The sequence below is a fragment of the Triturus cristatus genome, chromosome 9 (assembly GCF_964204655.1).
Source record: "Triturus cristatus chromosome 9, aTriCri1.1, whole genome shotgun sequence".
NCBI classification, from domain to species: domain Eukaryota; kingdom Metazoa; phylum Chordata; class Amphibia; order Caudata; family Salamandridae; genus Triturus; species Triturus cristatus.
This window is the reverse complement of record NC_140592.1, coordinates 377579490-377599893: the sequence shown is the minus strand read 5'-3', so window position 1 is coordinate 377599893 and position 20404 is coordinate 377579490. Positions and strand designations below refer to the sequence as shown.

The 20404-nt window shown below is 46.8% G+C and overlaps 1 protein-coding gene across 1 annotated transcript in view; it reads left to right on the top strand.

Annotated features, from left to right (window-relative positions):
* CLIP3 (CAP-Gly domain containing linker protein 3) overlaps positions 1 to 20404 on the top strand; it is a 193269-nt gene that overhangs the window by 124920 nt on the left and 47945 nt on the right. Inside the window, exons 7-8 of the mRNA XM_085625217.1 lie at positions 4156 to 4392; positions 18612 to 18747. Coding sequence (XP_085481343.1) covers positions 4156 to 4392; positions 18612 to 18747 — 373 coding nt within the window. The remainder of the gene's footprint in view (positions 1 to 4155; positions 4393 to 18611; positions 18748 to 20404) is intronic.

Here is a 20404-nt window from a genome sequence, read left to right as displayed (position 1 = left end):
ATCTGAGTAGTTCCGTATGAAGTTCCCAAAAATTGGGATGGGTGGTGGGGACAAACGATAAGCCTTTGCTAAGTAATGATAACTCAGGGTCTGAAAGTTTGTGATGTGAGAGATTGAAAATGGGTATGCGTTGCAAATTGTCATCAGTTACCATTGGTAAAATTTGTGACGCGTTTGGCGCTCCCCCGGTGGGTTGTACCATCTCTGGGCCTGTTTGACACGGCCGCGCCTGGGCGGTCCGTTCTGGCCGCGTCCTAAAAAATTACTGCTTGGGGCTGGGAAGTTGGGGCCAGGGGTACGGTTTGAAGTGCTGGTACCTTCACCTACGTCGGAGTTATCTGAGGATTCAGCTGATGTGTCTGAAAAGCCGACCAGAGTGTTGCGTCTATTGAAACGGCCCCAAGGTCTACTGTTTTGTGGGTTGGAGTACGACCTATTTGTATAGAAATCTTTTTGCAAATATGGATAAGTGCGTTCAGTATTGTATGATCTGATGTCTTTTCTTACTTTGACTGCTTTTTTGTTTTGCTCTATTCTGTAGAACTCATCGACTGTCTTTTGTATTTGTTCTAGTAATTTCTTACTCTCAGCGATTGGGCACGTTTCCTTAATTTGTTTTTCAATCTCCTTGATTTCTTCTGCTAATTTTTTAAGGGCTTCTGTGGCGGTGTCGATATCTAGTACCAACCAGTGTCTAGAGCAGGTAGTGCCAATGTAGCTGAAGCTGTTGATATACTTAGGGTTATCGGTGAAGATTCCAGGAATGTTACGTACTTGTAATCCAGTGGGGATTGTTTCTGCTTTAAGATATTCTGTGAGCATACGGGTCATTAGTTGGAGGCGTACTTGTTTCTTTTTGCACTTTTCTAATTGGTCAGCGGATGATATGTTTGTGGAGGAAGGGCCATCTACAGAGTCTGAGAAAAGCGAAGGGCCCTCACAAATTTTTTTGATGTAATCATCGGAATATAGAGGTGCATGGTCAGACATAACAAGGGGTAGAGTTTAGAGAGGAAGAACAAGGAGAGAGCCCACTCCATTTTTAGTAATCCTGTCTGCCTTAAATCGGTGAATAATTGTTCCCGTGGCTCCGGCACTTCCGCGCCATTGCCCTCCAGCTCTCACCGTTGAGCTCTCACCATAGTTGCTCAACGTCCTTTTGCTCTCTTACGAGAACAGGTGAGTTTCACTTCCTCTAACGGTTCAGCCCCCCACCTGGTCGCTACATAGCACCACCGGCACCCATGGTCATTCTACCCTGCCTAGACGCATGAGTCCTCATCACGTACTTCGCGTCCATCCAACTTACGGTTACTCTATATGCAATTTAACTCCTGCCCCCCCACCCTGCTTAGTCGCATGAGTTTATCATCTCACACTCAGCACACGTCCAACCGGCGGCTCCTTTAATTGCTCTTATTAGTCAAGTCATCACCAATACCGGTTATCCTTCCTAGCTACCCCCACATATAGCTTACTCGCGCCCGTTACTTAGTGGATCTAAGTTCTATTCCTTATGCATGCCCTTCATTCGCATGCTCCTCCGATATATGTTCTCACATCAACCGCCTTGACTTCTTCTCATTCTTCCACCTCGATAGGCCATCCGTTCACTTACCCATGTACCCTACGCATGCCTACACATCCGCATGCACTCCTGGAACGACACTTGCATCCCCTGTGTGAATTCACCATGTTCAACAGACCACGAGCGGACCGCCTGAAAAATCTCTTTATTTTTCCTTTATTTTCCTTTTCTACATCCACCCCCCTTTTTTTGTTTCCCCGCAGGCAATTTCGTTCACTATCAGGCTTGTACACATCAAAGTCCTGATGATGATCCTGGTATTCCTTTAAAAGGATCGAAACGTCGTCGACCCCCTCTAAAATAGCATGCACGTTAGTCCATTGTGTTGAAAAAGTGCAATAGCTGTTTTGTAAAAAGCTTATAACACTGGATAATCGAAAAAGCTTCAAATTTTGTCTTGCCTGAAATGCCCTGTTTTGTTTTGTTAATGTCATTGTTCTATTTGGACACAGGACTGTGTCCCACATGTAATTTGTTATATGTATGAAAATCTAAAAATTGGAATAATTAAATCGGTTGTCCGGCTGGACTTCCAGAATATAGTATCGATTCAGAACTATATTTATCTAATCACTATCCCAACTATTTGAGGATCACTGTTGTTTGTACTTTGCTCCATTATTAAAGCCATCTTGGTAGTAGGTTAGGATCCTGAAGGTTACAGTTTGCACCTCAGAGTTCACGTTAAACTGGAGTGCGGTTTACTGGGCATACTTTAGAGAAGACGTTTTGGGGTTCTCAGACCCAATTGACCCATATTGCCCATATAGTTTTGAGAATGACACCAAAGAGGCCAAGACATTTATTATGATGTGTGGAAAAAACAGTAACAAATGCAGATCCATAGTAATAAACAGAATTAAAATAGGGTTCATGGAGACCTTCTCTTATCTTGGAGTCCTGTTTGATAAGGAGGGGCTGTGGAGGAAGACCATTGGAAACAGAAAGACCTTTTTTACCAAGGCCTGCTGGGCTGTGAGATGTTTTGCAAGACGTTTGGGAACAACCCCTCCTGACTTGATGATGAAGATCTATGAAGCAAAATGCACTAGTACAGCACTTTAGGGGGCCGGCATATGGGGACACAAGACATGTGCAGAGTTGCAAGCAGTAGAAAATGAATTCCTTATATACCTTCTGGCAACTCCAAAAAGTACACCAGTACATGTATTACACTCTGAACTTGGTGTACCCCTACTTACAAACATAATCAAAGTTAAACCTATTTTACTCTGGTGCAAAATTTGGACAACAGAGTATACAGCTCTTAACAGATCGCTGATAGCTGATTGTCTTAAATTATCCTCACATTTGTCCATCCCATGGATGGCGTATGTACAACGGTTTCTCTGTGACATGGATCACTTAGAATATTTTGAGAACCCAGAGGCACTGGTGACAATAAGCAGGAAACTGTTGAAAAGGGAAGCGATGTCACACTTGGAGAACCTTGACTTGATATCCAAACTCCCAAAACCTTCCGTTTTAAACAACCAATTGATTTTAACAACTTTTAACATGCAGCCATATGTTAAACCTGTTTTAAATTCACGGCATAGATTTGTCCTCACACGCCTAAGATTAGATATATTCCATCGACTATCCTCTTTTCCCATTATGCACGATTGGACCATAAAATTGTCAAATTGTCCTTGTGACAGTAGGATGCCCAAAATACCATGCACTTGGTTCTTTTATGTAAATTTTATTCACTACAAAAGAAGCGGTACATTTTACCTATCATAAAACAATTAGACTTCACACAGTGCTGTCCCTCTTATTTGTATTTACAATCTTTGCCCTCCCTTGAAATTTTCTGTAGAATGTCCTCATTTCTATGGGCCGCTTTCTATGTTAGAAAAAGTATGATATTTAACTAATATCTAGAACAAGTCAACTGTAATACACAATTTAGGGGCATGGCTACCAAACACCTTGAGAATAACTATACTTTGGAACTTAAGAGGGAAAATATTGTATACTTTTATACATAAGATTATGGACCATATTGCATATTCAACAAATAGGAACATTTTGCTGGCAGATCATTTTTGTAACTTGAAGTGACGGATTTAAATGTATTGGATCATGTTCTTAATGTCTGAAATGAAATGTTTTCGAGAGATGTTTTAAATTGTGTGACTGCTTTTATGGATGTTTTTGGTCATGACACCGAATAAAGTGAAATGACTATGACACCAAAGAGGCACTTTCTGACAGCAGGGCTATTGTAGTCTGAAGTCTGTGGATGATGACAGGGAGATGATTCTCAATTTTTCCAATTCTTAAACCTAGGGGATGCACAACAAGACCAGAACTATCATAGGGCTTTGTCTACTGTCCTCTATACACTCACCAAGAGCAGAACTATTTAAATTCTTTATTGATCTTACTTATAGAGAAACTACGCCTCCTCATATAAATCATGTTACCCTGTACAACACAAATACATCTAATTTCCTCAAAAGGAAATGGCATAGTTCCTAGGTGTGTGGTGAAATCATAGGGACAATGCTAAAAATGTAATGATCGGCTCATTTACAAAACCTCACTCTCTGCCTTTTCAGAATAGCAAAGGGCAGAACCCGGCTGATGTGGTGCCTGACCCAATGGACATGACCCTGGACAAGGCTGAGTCTGCCATGGTGGCCAAGGAGCTGAAGCAGCTGCTCCTTGACTCAGTGCCTCTGAGCTGCAACCTACCTAAAATCACCCTACCCAACTACGACAACATCCCTGGCAATCTCATGCTGATCTCCATTGGACTCAAGCTTGGGGACCGTGTCCTCGTGGATAGTGAGAAGGTAAGAGGAGTGTATGTATGAGTGTGCGAGGCAATATTAACACCTTTGTCACACACAGAGGCAGTGTTCTTGTGTGTTTGTTTTGTGTAATGTGTTTACATGTAATAATATGACTTTTTATATGAGGCTATAATAGTGTGAAACTCAGAGGGAATTTGTGCACATGTGCCTATAAAGTATCACACTTTGAGGGGCAAAAATACCCGCTAAATACCTAAACATACAGATTTCGGTGCATAAACACCATAAACCGCATTCTATGCTCCATTTCTGGGGCAAATCTTGTAACAGGTGATAATCATTGCAAACAATGAATCTGGGCACAGATTAGCGCCATTTTTTGTCATGTGCAATAATTATTGCCCATCAAACCAGGCCACTTTTAATAAGGACCTTTGTGTGTATATGATGTATAAGCCTGTGTCACATTCCCTGGCAGTATGTGTGACAATTTGTCTCTGCACTGTGGTTACTGGTGTCACAGCTGGAGGCAATGTATATTTTTATGTGTGCCAAATATTCCCCTACAACAAATTTAAAGGCAGTAGGTGTGGGTGTATGTATATGCCTGTGTCAGTCTCCTAGGATATATGTCTGTCTATCCGTGTGTACGCAGTGCATTTCTGTCTCCCACGCTCAAAAGCACTTATCTTGTCAAAAAATCCATCAAGCCCTGTACCACTTTGAATATTTCCACACTTGGTTTGTGATTTTTCGCCCAAGTGAGACAAAGCTGCAGTAATTTTCAGCCATGGGTAATAGGAACTCCAGGGTACGTACATGCTAGATTAGGTACATTGTCATCACTTTCATTAGCTACCTGGTGTTTTCTAAAGTTTACTTGTTTTGGTCGAAAACTCTGATCTTTGTGTGATCAAAAGTGTATGTAAGAAGGACACAATTCTCTGAAATCTGAATCTTCCTTTGTCCCATATGCACTCTTTGCTGTTCCAGCTTCTATATCTAGAGGCCTAATAGAAAACAGAGGAAATATATTTTCAGGGTGACCTTTCCTCATTTCCGGTTTTCTTAATCAATCATTCATTCATGAAAACTTTATTGCGGCTATTACAGCCATAAAAGCACATTAAAAATGTACATCAGGAGGAGGAGCCTAGCGCGCAACCAAGATGGCCGCGTAGGTGCGAGGCTCCCGAGGACCTCCGTGACCTCCTACATAAATCCTGAAAATATCCTGTTCTAGATGAGGGGACAGTGTTGGTGAGCCCGAGCTGAGGTGTCACCCGTTTTCCGCTTCCAAATTGGACCTCGGACACCGGCGGGAGCACCGATTGAGGTTTGCGGCCTTCTCCACGCCGGCCCCCCTGATTGGAGTTGCGGGGCGATCCGGAGACAAAGTGATCAACAGCGGCGGGCAGGGCTGGGCGACTCGCGTACCCCGCACTTTCACTTTCGCTTTTGCACCCTCCTTGCTGTGTAGGCGAGGTTGGGTTGCGGGGCGGTGTGCGGTGGTGTGGCCTCGTTGGGGTGCCCTGCTGGCCCGCCGGCTGTGATCCGTCCTGCGGACCTGTGGTTGCCCCCCCCCGGAGCCCGTGAACTGGTTTGTCGGCTTTTTCCGAGGTGATTGGCACGATTTGGGGACTGAAACCATGTCCACAAAGCAAGATGGCGACCGGGCAAAGGTGAAATCGACCCGCCGTGGCGCAGCCCATCAGTCCAACAGCATGGACCGCTACACCCTCCAGAAGGGATCTCCCGAGGTGCCGCGTGGGTCCCCTGAGGGCCCGACTGATGCTCCTGCGCTGCCCGCGGATCTGACCCTGCGAGATGTCATGGGCGCTATCGCCGAGATGAAGGCCTCGGTGGACCAGCGCTTTGACACACTGGCGCAAAAGATTGACTCGGTCCACGTGGATGTTGGCCTGGTGAGGGCTGATTTATCCAAGACCAATGACCGGGTCGATTCTTTGGCCCACACCACCTCGGGCCTTACAGCGGACGTGGCGGCCCTCCAAAAGGAGGTGCGCCGGCTTGGCCAGGCGAGCGCCCTGATGGATCGTCGACTGGAGGATTCCGAGGGTAGGGCCCGGAGGAACAATCTCCGCATTGTCGGGGTGCCGGAGGGACGTGAGGAGGCGGCGGCGGACCTGTTTGTGGAGGACCTGATTCTCACCCATCTCCAGCCCCGGGGGCTGAGTAAATTCTTTGCGGTGGAACGTGCCCACAGGGTTCCCGGAGGAAGACCTAAGGCCGGAGCCCCTCCGAGGCCTCTCATTGCCCGGATTTTCAACTTTCGGGACAGAGACGCTATCCTTCAGACTTCTAGGCAACAAGGACCGGTCAGACTTGACAATATGGACGTAAACTTCTATCCTGATTTCACCCCAGCGGTCCAGAAGCAGAGGCTGAGCTTTCTCGGAGTCAAACGTCGTCTACGGGACTTGAACCTCAAGTATGCGATGCTTTTTCCAGCTAAGTTGCGGGTGGAAGTGGATGGCCGCACGCACTTTTTTGATCGTCCCGAGGCGGCCGGGGACTGGTTGGACTCCTTGCCCAGGGATCGGGGCCGGGGGGGTGGGGGGGGCGCGGTTGGAGGGGAGGGCTCGCCGGATCAGGACTGAGGGACTAATAGTAGGCCTCGCTCTGGACAACATTGTCGTCATTTTTGACTGTTCGTTAAGTCTCCCTCCTGTGGAGGTGGTACGGGGTCTCTTGGGGGCTCTCCCTCCTCCTCTGGGGGACTAGTTAGTGTAATCATTCATGGGGCGACAGGCACACTGCACTTTGGGGGGGCTGTTTGGGCTCATGCAGGGGTGCAGGGAGGGGGGAGTTCTGTTGGGATGGGTGGGTTGGGGTGGGGTGTTGTTCGTTTTTACCGCAAGGCAAACCCTTTATTGTATTGGTGTTTTTAAGGTGCTCTCGGGGGGACGAATGATGGCTTCTGTATGTGATGGGGGGTAGGGACCTGACTTTATTGTCCTGGAACGTTAACGGACTGGGGGATAGGATTAAGCGAGGTGTGGTCCTGCAGTATTTGAAACGACTTTCGCCGGATGTGGTCTTTCTGCAGGAGACACACCTTATTGGTAATTCCTATTGTGCCATGAATCGGCGTGGCTATCGCTTGGTGGCCCACTCGGGCTTCACGTCGGGCTCACGGGGGGTGGGCATCATGGTGAAGAACTCGCTCCCGTTGGAAATAGACGAAGTGCGCCATGATGAGAGGGGACGCTACACTGTCTTAGTGGGGAGAATGGAGGGTAAAGTAGTTGTCTTTGTATCAGTGTACGTCCCACCGGGGTTACAGTCTACGACTTTTGCAGACCTAGGGCGCCTCCTCCTTGACCTTCCGGGGGGGCTTCTGGTGGTTGGGGGGGACTTCAATGCGGTGGTTTCTGGGACCGTGGATCGTCACCCCCCTAGGGACCTCCCCCGGGCGCAGGCGTGGCTGTCCGGCTTCTTAGATACACTGGGATTGGTGGACTGCTGGCGCTTAAAACATCCCACGCAGCTGCAGTACACTTTCCACTCGGGTGCCCATGGTAGCCTCTCACGGCTTGATTATGTCCTTGTCCCTGCGGCCTATGTTGGGAGGGTAGGAGAGGTGCGCCATTTGGCGCGGGGTATTTCAGATCACTCCCCGCTCCTGTTGCACGTTGATGTCTTCCCGAGGGGGGAGGGCAGGGTAGCTCCAATCAATGCCTGGTACCTGCGCGACCCCACTATTCGCGCTGATTTGATTAAATCCTTGCAGCGGTATTTCGATGAGAATGTGGGGTCCGTCCCTTCGGCTATCTCCCTGTGGGAAGCCTTCAAAACAGTTCTTAGAGGGGAGGCCCTCTCCTTTATTTCCCATGCCTGGAGGCGCGAGCAGGAGGAGGTGACCCGGGTGGAGGCCGAAATCGCTGAATTGGAGGGTGATCTAGAGGGTGGGGTGACAGATGCTGCACTACATGTCCTACAACTTAAGCAGGCGGCCTACAGGGCCCTCGTCACGGAGGCGGCCAGGGGCCTCTATAGAGAGCAACAGGGGCGACTGTATGATGTGGGTGATAAGGCTGGTAAACTGCTTGCATGGTTGGATAAAAAGGAGAGAGCGAGTCGTGTGGTCCCGCTGATTGAGAGGATGGATGGTGTGCGTGTCACCGAGCCAGAAGATATTGTCTCTTGTTTCGCGGATTATTTCCGCGAGGTGTATTCCCCGGTTTCTCCCTGCTCGGAGGAGGATTCCCATGCCCTGCTTAGGGATATCGCGCTGCCTTCCCTTTCGGTGGAAGACAGGGTGTCGTTAGATGCCGCTCCTACCTCCGACGAAATTGCCCTCGCCATACGCTCGGTCGCATCCGGCAAGGCCATGGGCCCGAACGGTATCCCTGTCGAGTTGTATAAGCTGCGACCGGATGTACTGGCACCCCACCTCCGTGCGATGTTCCTGGCGGCCCACTCGCTGGGCTCCCTCCCGCCGGACCAACGTCTGGCTACAATCGTGGTGATCCACAAGGAAGGGAGACCTCGAGACCGGGTTACATCCTACCGGCCTATCTCGCTCTTGAATGCGGAGCCCAAAATCCTCGCCAAGGTGCTAGCCAACCGGCTGGTCGGCGTGGTGGGCGATTTGGTCCACCAAGACCAGTCCGGCTTTATTCCCCATCGCAATACGGCCCTTAATCTGCGGCGCTTGCACGGGGTGCTCGCGCGTGTCCCGTTTGTGCGGGAGCCGGCCATATTGGCGTCCTTAGACGCCACCATGGCGTTTGACACGCTCGAGTGGCCATACATCTGGGCTATGCTGGCGAAGTTTGGATTTGGCCCGGGGTTCATCAGCTGGGTCAAATTGTTGTATTCGGGCCCATTGGCGCAGGTGGTGGTGAATGGAAGAGTATCGGTCCCATTCGAGCTGGGACGGGGCACGCGACAGGGCTGTCCCTTGTCGCCGCTCCTGTTCGCGCTGGCCTTGGAACCCCTGGCGGAGTGGCTGCGGTGGCACCCTTCCATCCGTGGTCTCCGTTGGACCCCCGAGTATGAGGACCGCGTGTCCCTATACGCTGACGATATCCTTTTGTACCTAGCCTCCCCGCGTAAATCACTGATTGTCCTGGTTGATGTTTTGCGCTCCTTCGGCCGCAACTCAGGCCTTGTCATCAACTGGGCTAAATCATGTGTGTATGTGCTTTCCGGGGAGGCTCCCGTCCTCCCCCGGGGCTGTCCGATCCAGATTGCCTCACAGGGGTTTCGGTACCTGGGGGTTTACATTACTCTGGACCCGGAGGCCCGCTACGAGCGGAATTTGCTTCCCCCCCTCCAGCGCTTGAAGGAGGACGTCGCGCGCTGGCGGCGCCTGCCGCTTTCGCCGCTCGGCCGGGCGGCATTGTTTAAGATGATGTCGTTGCCACGCTTCCTGTACGCTCTCCAGAATACTATGGATTTAGTCCCGGCGCGCTACTTCCGTGAGGTGGAGAGTCTACAGCGCCGCCTGTTCTGGGACGGGAGGCCGCGTATTGCCCTGGCGAAGTTGACGCTCCCATGGTACGACGGGGGGATTGCCCTCCCGGATATTAAACGGTATTACTGGGCCTCCCAGCTAGCTGCAATTAATCATGGCCTTTACGGGCCCGCCTTAAACCCGGCATTTGAAATGGACAAGATGCTCCTGCCTGGTGGCGACTATAATCGAGCGCTCTACTCTGGCGCGCCCGGACCCCGCCTGACGGGACCTACGCGTGTCATGGTACGCGTATGGCACGCGGCTAACGCAGCTATGGGGTGGAAGGACCGTTTGACCCGGGCATCACCGTTGTATGCGTCTGAGAGATTGGGCTCCCTGTGGACCTCGAAGGGCTTCGAGAAGTGGGACACGATCGGCATCAGTAAAGTGGGGGACCTCTGGACGAGGGGGGGATTTAAAACATTCGAGACGCTGCAGACGGAGTTTCAGCTGCAGGGCAGTGAATACTTTCGGTACTTGCAGGTCCGTCACGCGCTGGGCTCAGTCTTCCCAGACGTCGCCTCCATCCCGGAGTCTTCCCCCCTGGAGGATAGAGTGCTGGATGGCCACGTTCCGGACAGCACGATCTCCCTTATTTACAAAAAATTGATTAATGACCGCTCGGGCTTGCTGACTGGCCTCCGCGAGGCTTGGGTTGCCGACGGGCTGGAGTTGGACGACGAAGACTGGATTTCCGCGGTGGCCTCTCCGAAGGAGGTGGCCATACCGGCTCGCCTTCGCTTCGTCCAGCTTAAGATACTTCATCGGGTTTACATGACGGGGCCAAGGCTTCTGCGTATGCGCTATGCTGAGGATGGGTTGTGTAAGCGTGGGTGTGGTGCTTTGGCGACTTTTTTGCATATTTTGTGGGAATGCCCGAAGGTGGAGCGATTCTGGCGTGGTGTGCATGAGGTCCTGCGAGTGGTTACGCATGTCGCGCTGCTACCTGAAGCGAGGAGATGCCTGCTGAATGTGTGGGAACCAACTGACTACTCGGTTCCGCAGACGCGATGGGTGACTCTGGGATATATGATAGCTAAGCGTGACATTGCTCAACTGTGGGGATCCCAGAGGCCCCCGGCGGTGTCGGCCTGGAAAGAACACATGGATTGGTGCATGTTCCGAGAAAAGGTGGTGTATGTGGCGAGGGGTAAGCCTGGGGCATGGGTGAAAGTATGGGGCCCCTGGAACGCCTACCGCGGGGGTATCTGCGCGCCACCACTGCTGCCTGCGGCCTCACCAGCCCCGTCCCCTTAGTTGACTCCTTTCCCTAGCCCCGAGCACGGAGTTCCCCCAGTCCTCGATCTGTTCCCCTTCCCCTCTTTAGACTCCTGTGGATGGCTGGGGTCCCCTATTCGGGGAGCACGTGCTGTTACTTTCGATTGCGGGTTGCCTTGCGGGTGTGGTTTTTGTGTTGTTTGTATAAAATGAAACCGTATTGTGGGGTCAGAGTGATGTGTCCCACGACGCTGATACCTCCTGATTTTGCTTCTCTGCAACGCCAAGTGTTTTTGTACGTATGTCAGATGCTCCTGTCATTCTAGCGGCCGGCCGGAAGGTTGTAGGCCCATACTTGTATATTCTTGAGATTGCAATAAACGGTTTCAAAAAAAAAAAAAAAAAAATGTACACCAATTTGGAATCCATGCTAGATAAAGAATACAGATCATAAGATACATTAAAATGTAAACATATATGAATAATAATACCACTACGGTAATGGAAAACAGAAAATCATCATTATGGGAATTTCATAAGTTAAAACATACAATAGGAATATAATTTAGGTGAAAAAAATTCATAAAAATCTAAAAAGCCCAGGGTCGACTTCCAGCCTGCTGGTATATACTTCTACCACTCTCTTGAGTATACTTCCAGTAACATCCTACTAACCATAAAAATCACAGGATAAGTCAATGTGGCGGGTGCAAAAAAAGGGCTAAGAAGTTCCTTCATATTGACCACATAGAAAAAAGGAATTTCGAAATTGCAACCACATGAACCGGGTCGGTGTCAGATTTTAGGATCCTAAAAGATTCACGATAGTTCCTAATGCCCAGGTTTCTACAAAGTTGGATAATCCATTTCACCCTAGCCTGTTTGTATGCCACGCAGAAGAGCATTGCATGAACTGTTGTTTCTTCCTCCACGTGGCAACCAGGACAAAGGCGATGGGATACTCCCGCCCACTTATTTGTTATCGCCTATAGCGGTAGTGTCCCATATCTAAATTGCAAAAGCAACTTCTTAGCTAGTAACGGTTGTATAGAGTCCAGCACCCGCTCAAATTCATAGTGACACTTAAAATCCAGGAACCCATAAATTAAACTCATAGGATTAACTGACTGCAAAATTTTAGTCAGTTTATACTCTTTCAGTGCAGTTGTCAAGATTTTTTTAGAAATGGCTGGGCAGGTTTTTTCTGGGTTAATCCATAGGTTTTCCCTTCCAATTGCACGGGAAAGAGTGCCTTACAAATGATAGCCAGGGTATACTGCCAGCCCCCAATGATATAATTACCGCTTTTAGTTCGTCCCTGTAATAGCCCAACTCGGGAGTGCTCCACAGCCGCCGCCAATAAATCAACGGACGTGACGAGATAAGATCCGCTATTGGGAGGATATTCAAATCCATCCTTAGCGGTACAAGTGGTGTATTTTTTGGTAGGGTCAGAATTTGTCTAATAAAATTATTTTTAGTTAGTGTGAGAGCATTAGATGGACTGTGCCCCCAACGTTCCGCCCCGTATAGGGATGCTGACCTAGCTTGAACTTTGTAAATTTCAAGCGGTGGGCTTATAATCTTTAAAACACAACTCTTCTGAACTTTTAAAATTCCCCCGGCGTCCTGGGTTAGCTTGAAATTAGCCTTGTTGATTTGAGGACCCCACCCCATTTTGTCGTTCAAGGAGAGGCCCAAATAATCAAATATAGGGACCCTCTCGAGGGGTCTGTCATCCATCATTGGGTGCGGGCAGTTGGTGGAAATGGCATTAAAGACCATATATTTGGTTTTGTTGATGTTAACCACAAGGATCCTCTTTTTGCAGAACTGGCTACATTCCTTTAGCACACACTGTAGTCCCATAGCTGACTTCGAAAGCAGCAGGGTATCATCCGCGAACATTAATGCGGGAAATTTACGGAGTGCCAGTTTCGGGGAGTCTATATCCTTGATGGCAAGTAGATCTTCAATTAGCCCGTTGAGAAAGAGGGAGAAAAGGGTTGGCACAAGCACACAGCCCTGCCTCACCCCCTTGCCTACGTGAAACGGTGCCGTCAGTTGCCCGTTCTTGCCATACCTTACTCTAGCAAATGTACCTTTGTGGAGGCATTTAAACTGAAAGCAAAGATATGGTGGAACTCCCATGGCCAGCAAAATACTCCACAGCTGGTTACGGTCCACCATATCAAATGCTGATTCAAATCCACGAAGGTTAGGTACAGGCTCCCACCTTCCAGAACTACATGCTTCCAGTAAATTAACTGGAGCCTGAACAACTGGTCTACAGTGGAAGTTTTGGCTCTAAAACCTGCTTGCAACGGGGCCAGGATGTCATAGTCTTGAATCCATTCCTGCAGTCTTTCCAATAGCACCCTTGCAAAGATTATTTGTGATACATCGATGAGGCTAATTGGCCTATAATTGGCCGGTTCGATGGGGGACCCTTTTTTATAGATAGGGATAATCTCTGCCCCAGCCCACGTGGGGGGAGCTGGGAGACCATGAAGAATTGCGTTAAAAAGTGATTGAAGATAAGGAGCCCACACTACCTGTTTTTTCTGTACAGGTCCCCGGGGATTCTGTCTCATCCTGGAGCTTTGTTCAGTTGTAGCTTGGCTAAGGCTGATAATACCTCAACCAAGGTACAGGATGGTATATTCCATGAAGTATCAGGGGTAAGACAACAGACCGGTGGCTCACTCGATTCAATTGGCAAAGTTGAGTATAACTCCTTAAAGTATAGACGCCAGGCTTCCTCACCTAATATTTGGTTCAATATTAGTCTTGCCCTCTATTTTTCCAGTGTGGATCAAGTTCCAAAAAGCTCTCGCGTCTTTTGAGTCTAGGGCAATCTTAATAGCCTGCCATCTATCTAGTTCCCATTCTGTTTTTGCTTTAAAAAGAATTTTCTTAAAAGCAGCCCTAGCTTCCCTGATACACAGGTTGTCGCCCCCCTTAAGAGATGCTAACAGGGTTCGCTTTGCCACCCTACACCCCCTGCTAAACTAGGGGTTTTTATCACCACGGTGTTTACACTTGGAAGGCCTACTACTATAAAAGAAGTCCGCCAAGGTTGTAACCATTACCTGGTGAATTTTCCCCAGGTCATCAGCGTGTCCTGGATTAACAGGATTACCGGATGCAAAGCTTGCCTTTTCTAGAAGGGGGATAATACTATTATACATTTTTGACATTATTTCTGGGGATTGGTTTATTGTGGCCCAGCGAATACGTCTCCCTCCATCAACCACTGTGAGATCATTCTAGGGGGGTTTAAAAAACCTTGATCTGTTTCAATCATAAAAAAATCTAGCAATATGACCAGGGGATTATGGTCACTTTCAATACGCGAATCAACGCTAAAATCTGCCACTTTATGCCAAATTTCAACACTAGATAAAAAGTAATCAATTACTGATGCCTGGCCTGATCTCTAAAAGGTAGAATGCCCTGGATTATCTCTCGGAAATCGTCCATTACAAGCCCTCAAAGAAAAGGTAAGGGTAAGAGAGGTCATTTGAAGGACTAGTGAGGTCCACCCCCTTATCGGGTATGTATTAGGCGCTGGAATTGACCAAATTGCATCCTCATCGCTGGTAATAGGTTTCATAAGACCATTGAGGGGTTCATAGTGGCAATTAAAATCCCCACCAATCAAAAAGAACACATTACCCGAGAGGGAATTAAGAAGATTAACCAAAAAGTCTAGAGTCGAGGATATCCCACCGTACTGAACTGGCCGAAAATAAACATTAATAATAGCCAGTTTTGGTAGATTTCTGTGGGTCAGGAGGATGTAAATAATATCTGGAGAGTGGGTATCAACTCTTTTTCCCACACATCCGAGGTGAGTTCCCACCCATGTACACAGACCCTCCGATGGTCTACCTCTGGGGCCCTTAACAGCTGGCTCACAATACGCCACAAACCCTACTCTACAGAGGGGGCTTAGGGCCCAAGTTTCTTGGAAAAGGCAGATCTCATGAGAGTCAATATAATCTCCCCAATTCGGCAAATCAAGTTTGGCCGCGAGGCCCGCAATATTCCATGACAATATTCTAGGGCCACCAGATTGCAATTCCAGACCACTCTCTACATTTACCTTCAACCCTTCGGTATCCGACAATCCAGGGAACTCGACACAGGAAAGGGGGGGACTACTGCTTCGGGGTATGATCTAACTTCACTGGGTGGGATATATATATCCGTTGGAAAAACAAAATTCTCATCCTCTGCCTCAGAATCAACTGTGGGTGCTCTTTCACTATCAAAATGGGCCCTATTGCTTCACTAATCAAGGGGGCTCGGTTTATCCACCGTCCACCTTTCCACTGATGATATCCCTCGTCCTCTTGGACGTTATCTCTGTGGGAGGAACAGTGAATGGTAGTCAATCCACAAGATTTAGTACACTGAATCTATTACTTACTGGGACACCTGTTGGATACAAATTGCTACCCACCTCTTCTCTATGACCCTGCCTAACATGTTGGCATCGCCATCCCCTGTTTCTTCCATAATAACCTGGGTTAGCACTATGATTTGGGGGAGGATAGAAATAACTTAGATCCAAAGTCTGGATTATAGATCTAAAGTTTTTAAGAAAACCCATACAAACATGTTCCACCACCCTACTGTCCTTTAAATTAATGACAATACAATCCCCCTCTATATCTTTGGGTCTGCGTCCTACCCATCTCACTTTTCTGACAAATAGAGTTTGACATTAAACATTTATCGGAAGAGGCCTATTATTGTTCAACCAATGAAGAGATTTGTTTTTCAATTCAATTTCAATTTCAAAACAACGAAGTCATTATTATTATTAAATTTTGAAATCTTGGGCTTTCTTCCCCGCTGGACAGCTCCTCCCCACTTCCTCTTGAGAACCACCCCCTGGGGGTGCCCTTGTGGCTGTAAAGAGGTACTAGGGGCTTCCGTCTTGCAATTGGGATTTGTCAATAATTTATCGATCATTGCCGCCGAGTGAAACAGCTCTCCGGTCAAAGAGATATTGCCCAAATCTTGTGATGACTGACTATTAGTCCGGTTCGGGGGTCCAGCAACAGCAGCCCGTTGCTGACGCTGCTCAGGTGTACGAGCCTTTGACAGGGCCCCTAGCGAGGATCTTTTCGTAAAGACTGGGTCCTGAGAGAGCCGACGCTCTGTTATGGCTATCTCATGAGCCAAAACAGACGTGGCCCTCGTAATAAATTGGTCTAGTGACCCAGCTACGTAGCCACCCGTCGTCGCTTTCTTCCCCCTTCCATCGCGCCCAGCCATTATGAGGACAAAATGCAAACAATAAACTGTTGACACTCAATGAGTACTTACAGGACAGTAAGCCAACCTTCAATGGATTAAATGTTAGACGGGAGCCCGGTCCGGTCTCCCCCGGGCTCCAACGGGCTTACACGGGCCCGCCCTTGGCCCGGGATTCGACCGGTGCACGTCTGAGCACGTCCGCGCAGCAGATCTTGTAGGGCGTTTTATAATAACAATGTTGGCGCCGATGAAGCAGGCTCAAGTGTGGGCTCTGGCACACGCACCCTGGGACTTGTAATTTCACTCCTGGTCGGGTTACAAATCGGCGAAGCTGCTTTCTTAATCCATTCAAGTCAATTTGAGGACAGGACTTTTGACGTCTGAGAGTTCATTTGTTAGTAAACCTTACAAATGTCCCCTTCCTCCTTGATCTGCTCAATTTCTAGGTTGAGGTAAACATCTAGATGGTTCCTTGCAGGACGTGCGGGATGCACTTATCTCACTATCCTGTTTCCCGATAAGATGCTGGTTATTGAAGGCTACCTGAATTCTGCTTGGAGTTCTCCATCTTGGTAGAGGACCTGAAAAATATATGTAAAGGACCTCAGCCAGTGAGATGCAGATGAAAGATCATGTCTTTCCTCCAGATTGCCCTGCATGGAATATTTAGTCACATTGCAGTAACCTGCAGAAGAAAGACAAGCTGGTTACTTGCCCATCTACACTGGCAGGTTTGGAAGCAAACTTGCTGTCTGAAGTGGAGAGAAACTCATGATGAAGACAGGTAATAACCTGTTCACTTTGTGTGAATCTTGGGACATGTTTCAAGGCCCATTAAGCAGCCACTAAGGCTTTGTGTCAATTAACTAAATGCACACCAGAGGAATCCTTTTGAAACATATTTAAAGTCCTGATCATTATCTGTTACTTGAACCTACCAAGGTCATGCAGGACGTATCTGCTCTACAAGTTGGTTTTGTAGCGAGGGCTACCACGGAAGAGCCATTCTGGTAATCCACCTAAAGTTCAACTGCACCAGATAGGCTATCAACGATCTTCCGGTGCTCCAGCATTGTTGGAGAAAAAAGAATTTAGCATATGTGAAAAGACATAGTTGCAGCAGATTAGAAGCCCAACAATAAACTCCCCATTGAAATCCTGAGACAAAGGGTCTTCCACTAACCATTGTCAAGTGAGATGAATCCCCATCCTGCAGATGGACATGCTGCCTAGCCAGAAATTATTTTTGCTTGGTTCTCAAACATTAATAACTTAATAAATTCCTTTGTCACTGAGTTCAGCATGGCAACCTTTCTCTTCGTAACTCACCTACTTGTAGTTTATGCAAAGCTCGAAGCACTGGGTTCTACACCACCACCTGTAGTCCCTCCATTATGTTCAGTAGGCTGAAGTCAATGACGTCTACCGTTTGTGCCAGATTCATCCTAGTGGTTTGTTCTGGTTAACTTTTTTAATCCGGTAAAAAGGTTACCTCACCACTTTATGTAACATTTTTTACTTTAATTATGTTCGCCACCTTTTATCCAGTTATGTTTCTTTAATACTGGTTAATGTATTTTGTTGTTCCAGGTACTTTAATAAATTCTTGTATTTTGTTATTTGTTCATTGTGATTTTCGATCATAATATTTTCACAGTTTTGAACGACTTTAGACTGATGCTCGAGTCTCTCCTGAGAAATATGATAAGGCACCTGCAAGAGTTAATCTGATCAGATCGAATGCTATTAATAAGTCATATTTCCTATTTTGTGTGATGTGGAAAGCCTGATTTGGGGGACTTTATGAATCAAGACTTGCCACAGAATCTTTCAGCACTCTCATTCTCTTACGACGGATAGTCTCTGGTGTCTGTCTGTGTGTCTGGAATGTTTATGCTTGAGTCAGGTCTATTAGAGGTGTTTGTGTGTCTAGGATCAGTGGTATAGAGTGTATGTGTATGTTTCTAACATGGATGCATGTAAGATGTTATAAAGAGCCTCACCAGGAGCAGCCTTCCTGCTGCTCAGCCCATCCTCCAACTGACACCATACTCATCGAACATTCCACACACCAACATTCCATGCACCCAAACACACTGACTGAGCACCAGGTATAACAGTGTTTAGTTGTCCTTGATGCATATACCTGTGTCCCAATGAAAGACTGTATGACTAGAAGTGCAAGTATTTAAAGGATGATGAGCTGAGGGAAGAGACGAACACAAGATGTACCAAGGAAAGAAGCAACCTGCATCACTTTAACACCCTGTCCATCCCTTTTCAGGCCGGGACGCTGCGATTCTGTGGCACTACCGAATTTGCCAGTGGACAGTGGGTTGGTGTGGAGCTTGATGAACCAGAGGGTAAAAATGATGGCAGCGTTGGAGGGATTCGATATTTTATCTGCCCTCCAAAACATGGTAAGCACTGGCACTGTGCAGCTTACCCACTTTCTTAATTTCCTTCACTTTAAAAAAAACCAAAAAACAGAGAAACAGACTCTATCATGTTTCCGAGGAAAAATATCCTAAAATTGAAGATAAATGGGTCAATATGATATGATCTGTATTATCAGACAACCTGTGCTATGTAAAGTATTGCTGCAAAGCAGGAAGGCGCTAGCTTGCTACAATTATCTGCATTTCATCACTTGAATAACAATATGTCATTATAATATAATAGAAGATAACAAGGAAAATTACTTCACAAAACTACATGACTTTGTTGACTATTTGCATCACTATCATCAATTTGACATTGGACTAACTTTGTGACTCGCGTACAGTTGTATGAATAATCCTTACAGGGTTTATTATGTCAGACATGACAGGGTTTATTATGTCAGAATGGCCAAATGACATGATAATTTGTATTGAACCCGTTTGTGAACTTATTTAATAAATGTGGTTTCTAGTTTAGGCAGCAGCCGCGGTCATTTTCCTGCACCATGGGGCACATAGGTTAGGTCTATTACTGTGCTCGGCAAAAGAATACTGCTTTTGAGTAGCTCAACTAGTCTGAGGAAAGAATGAGCAGACAGGAAAGCACAGTCAGACAAAAAGGGAGCTACAAAAAAAGCCCATGAGCATTTAAATGGAATAAGTGCAGACAAAACACACGTTAGAGCAGCCCTTAAATGCGCCTTATAAACTTTATTCATGTACTGTTGCAGCAAGGGAATTACCTTGCCAGAGTATATGCAATAATCTCAGGATACACACTGAATTCTTACATGATATAATCCCCCATTTTGACTTGGGAGTCACTTTGAAAAATATATAGAGTTTATTTAATTATTTATTTAAATTGATCATTTGTTAGGCACCACCTGCCACTTTTAGATAACTGAGTAGTAGGGGTAAGGAAATAAATGAGGGTCTATAAGAAGTGAGCAGGACGGTAGCAAGAATAGAAAGAGGAGGCATTGTTCAAAGCTCCTGCTATGTCCTGTGGGCCACTGGACATAGCAGTGTGCATGTGCAGTTCTTTGTTTTCTACGGTGGTAGGCCGCGACTGATGTTAAAAAGTTGAGCCTATTGTGAGAATCAAGAAATTCTGTAATTCATGGTTCTGTCTGGTATCAAGTCAAGTTAGAGGGATGTTAGTTCACAACAATTCTAGCCTTGCTCTACTGTATAGCAACAATGTCTCTTAATACATAAATCTCTTTTTAGAGCCTGACTGGCTGCATTGTAATGGAAAACCTAAAAACAAGTCATACGTTGTACTCCTTAGCAATAGCATTTAGACTTAAATAATTTTGTAGTACAAACTAAAACATCCAGATAATGTATCAGAATTTATCGTATTCTGTGAATAATTCTAAATGTGAATATGTACCATAAAGCATTGAAAGTAGGTTAGTAATTTATCAGTCAAAGCAATATATGAAATCTAAACTATTCATGTACATCACTCAAATAATGTTTTTTTAAGTGTACAGTTGTATGGCAATACAAAGTATTAAAGTACTAGCTCACCCTCCCACCCTAGGACTCCAAATCATTACTCTTGTCTATAGTGAACTGCTATGATTGTTACTATCTGTTATGTCCTTGTCCTGTTTGATTGTGCTAT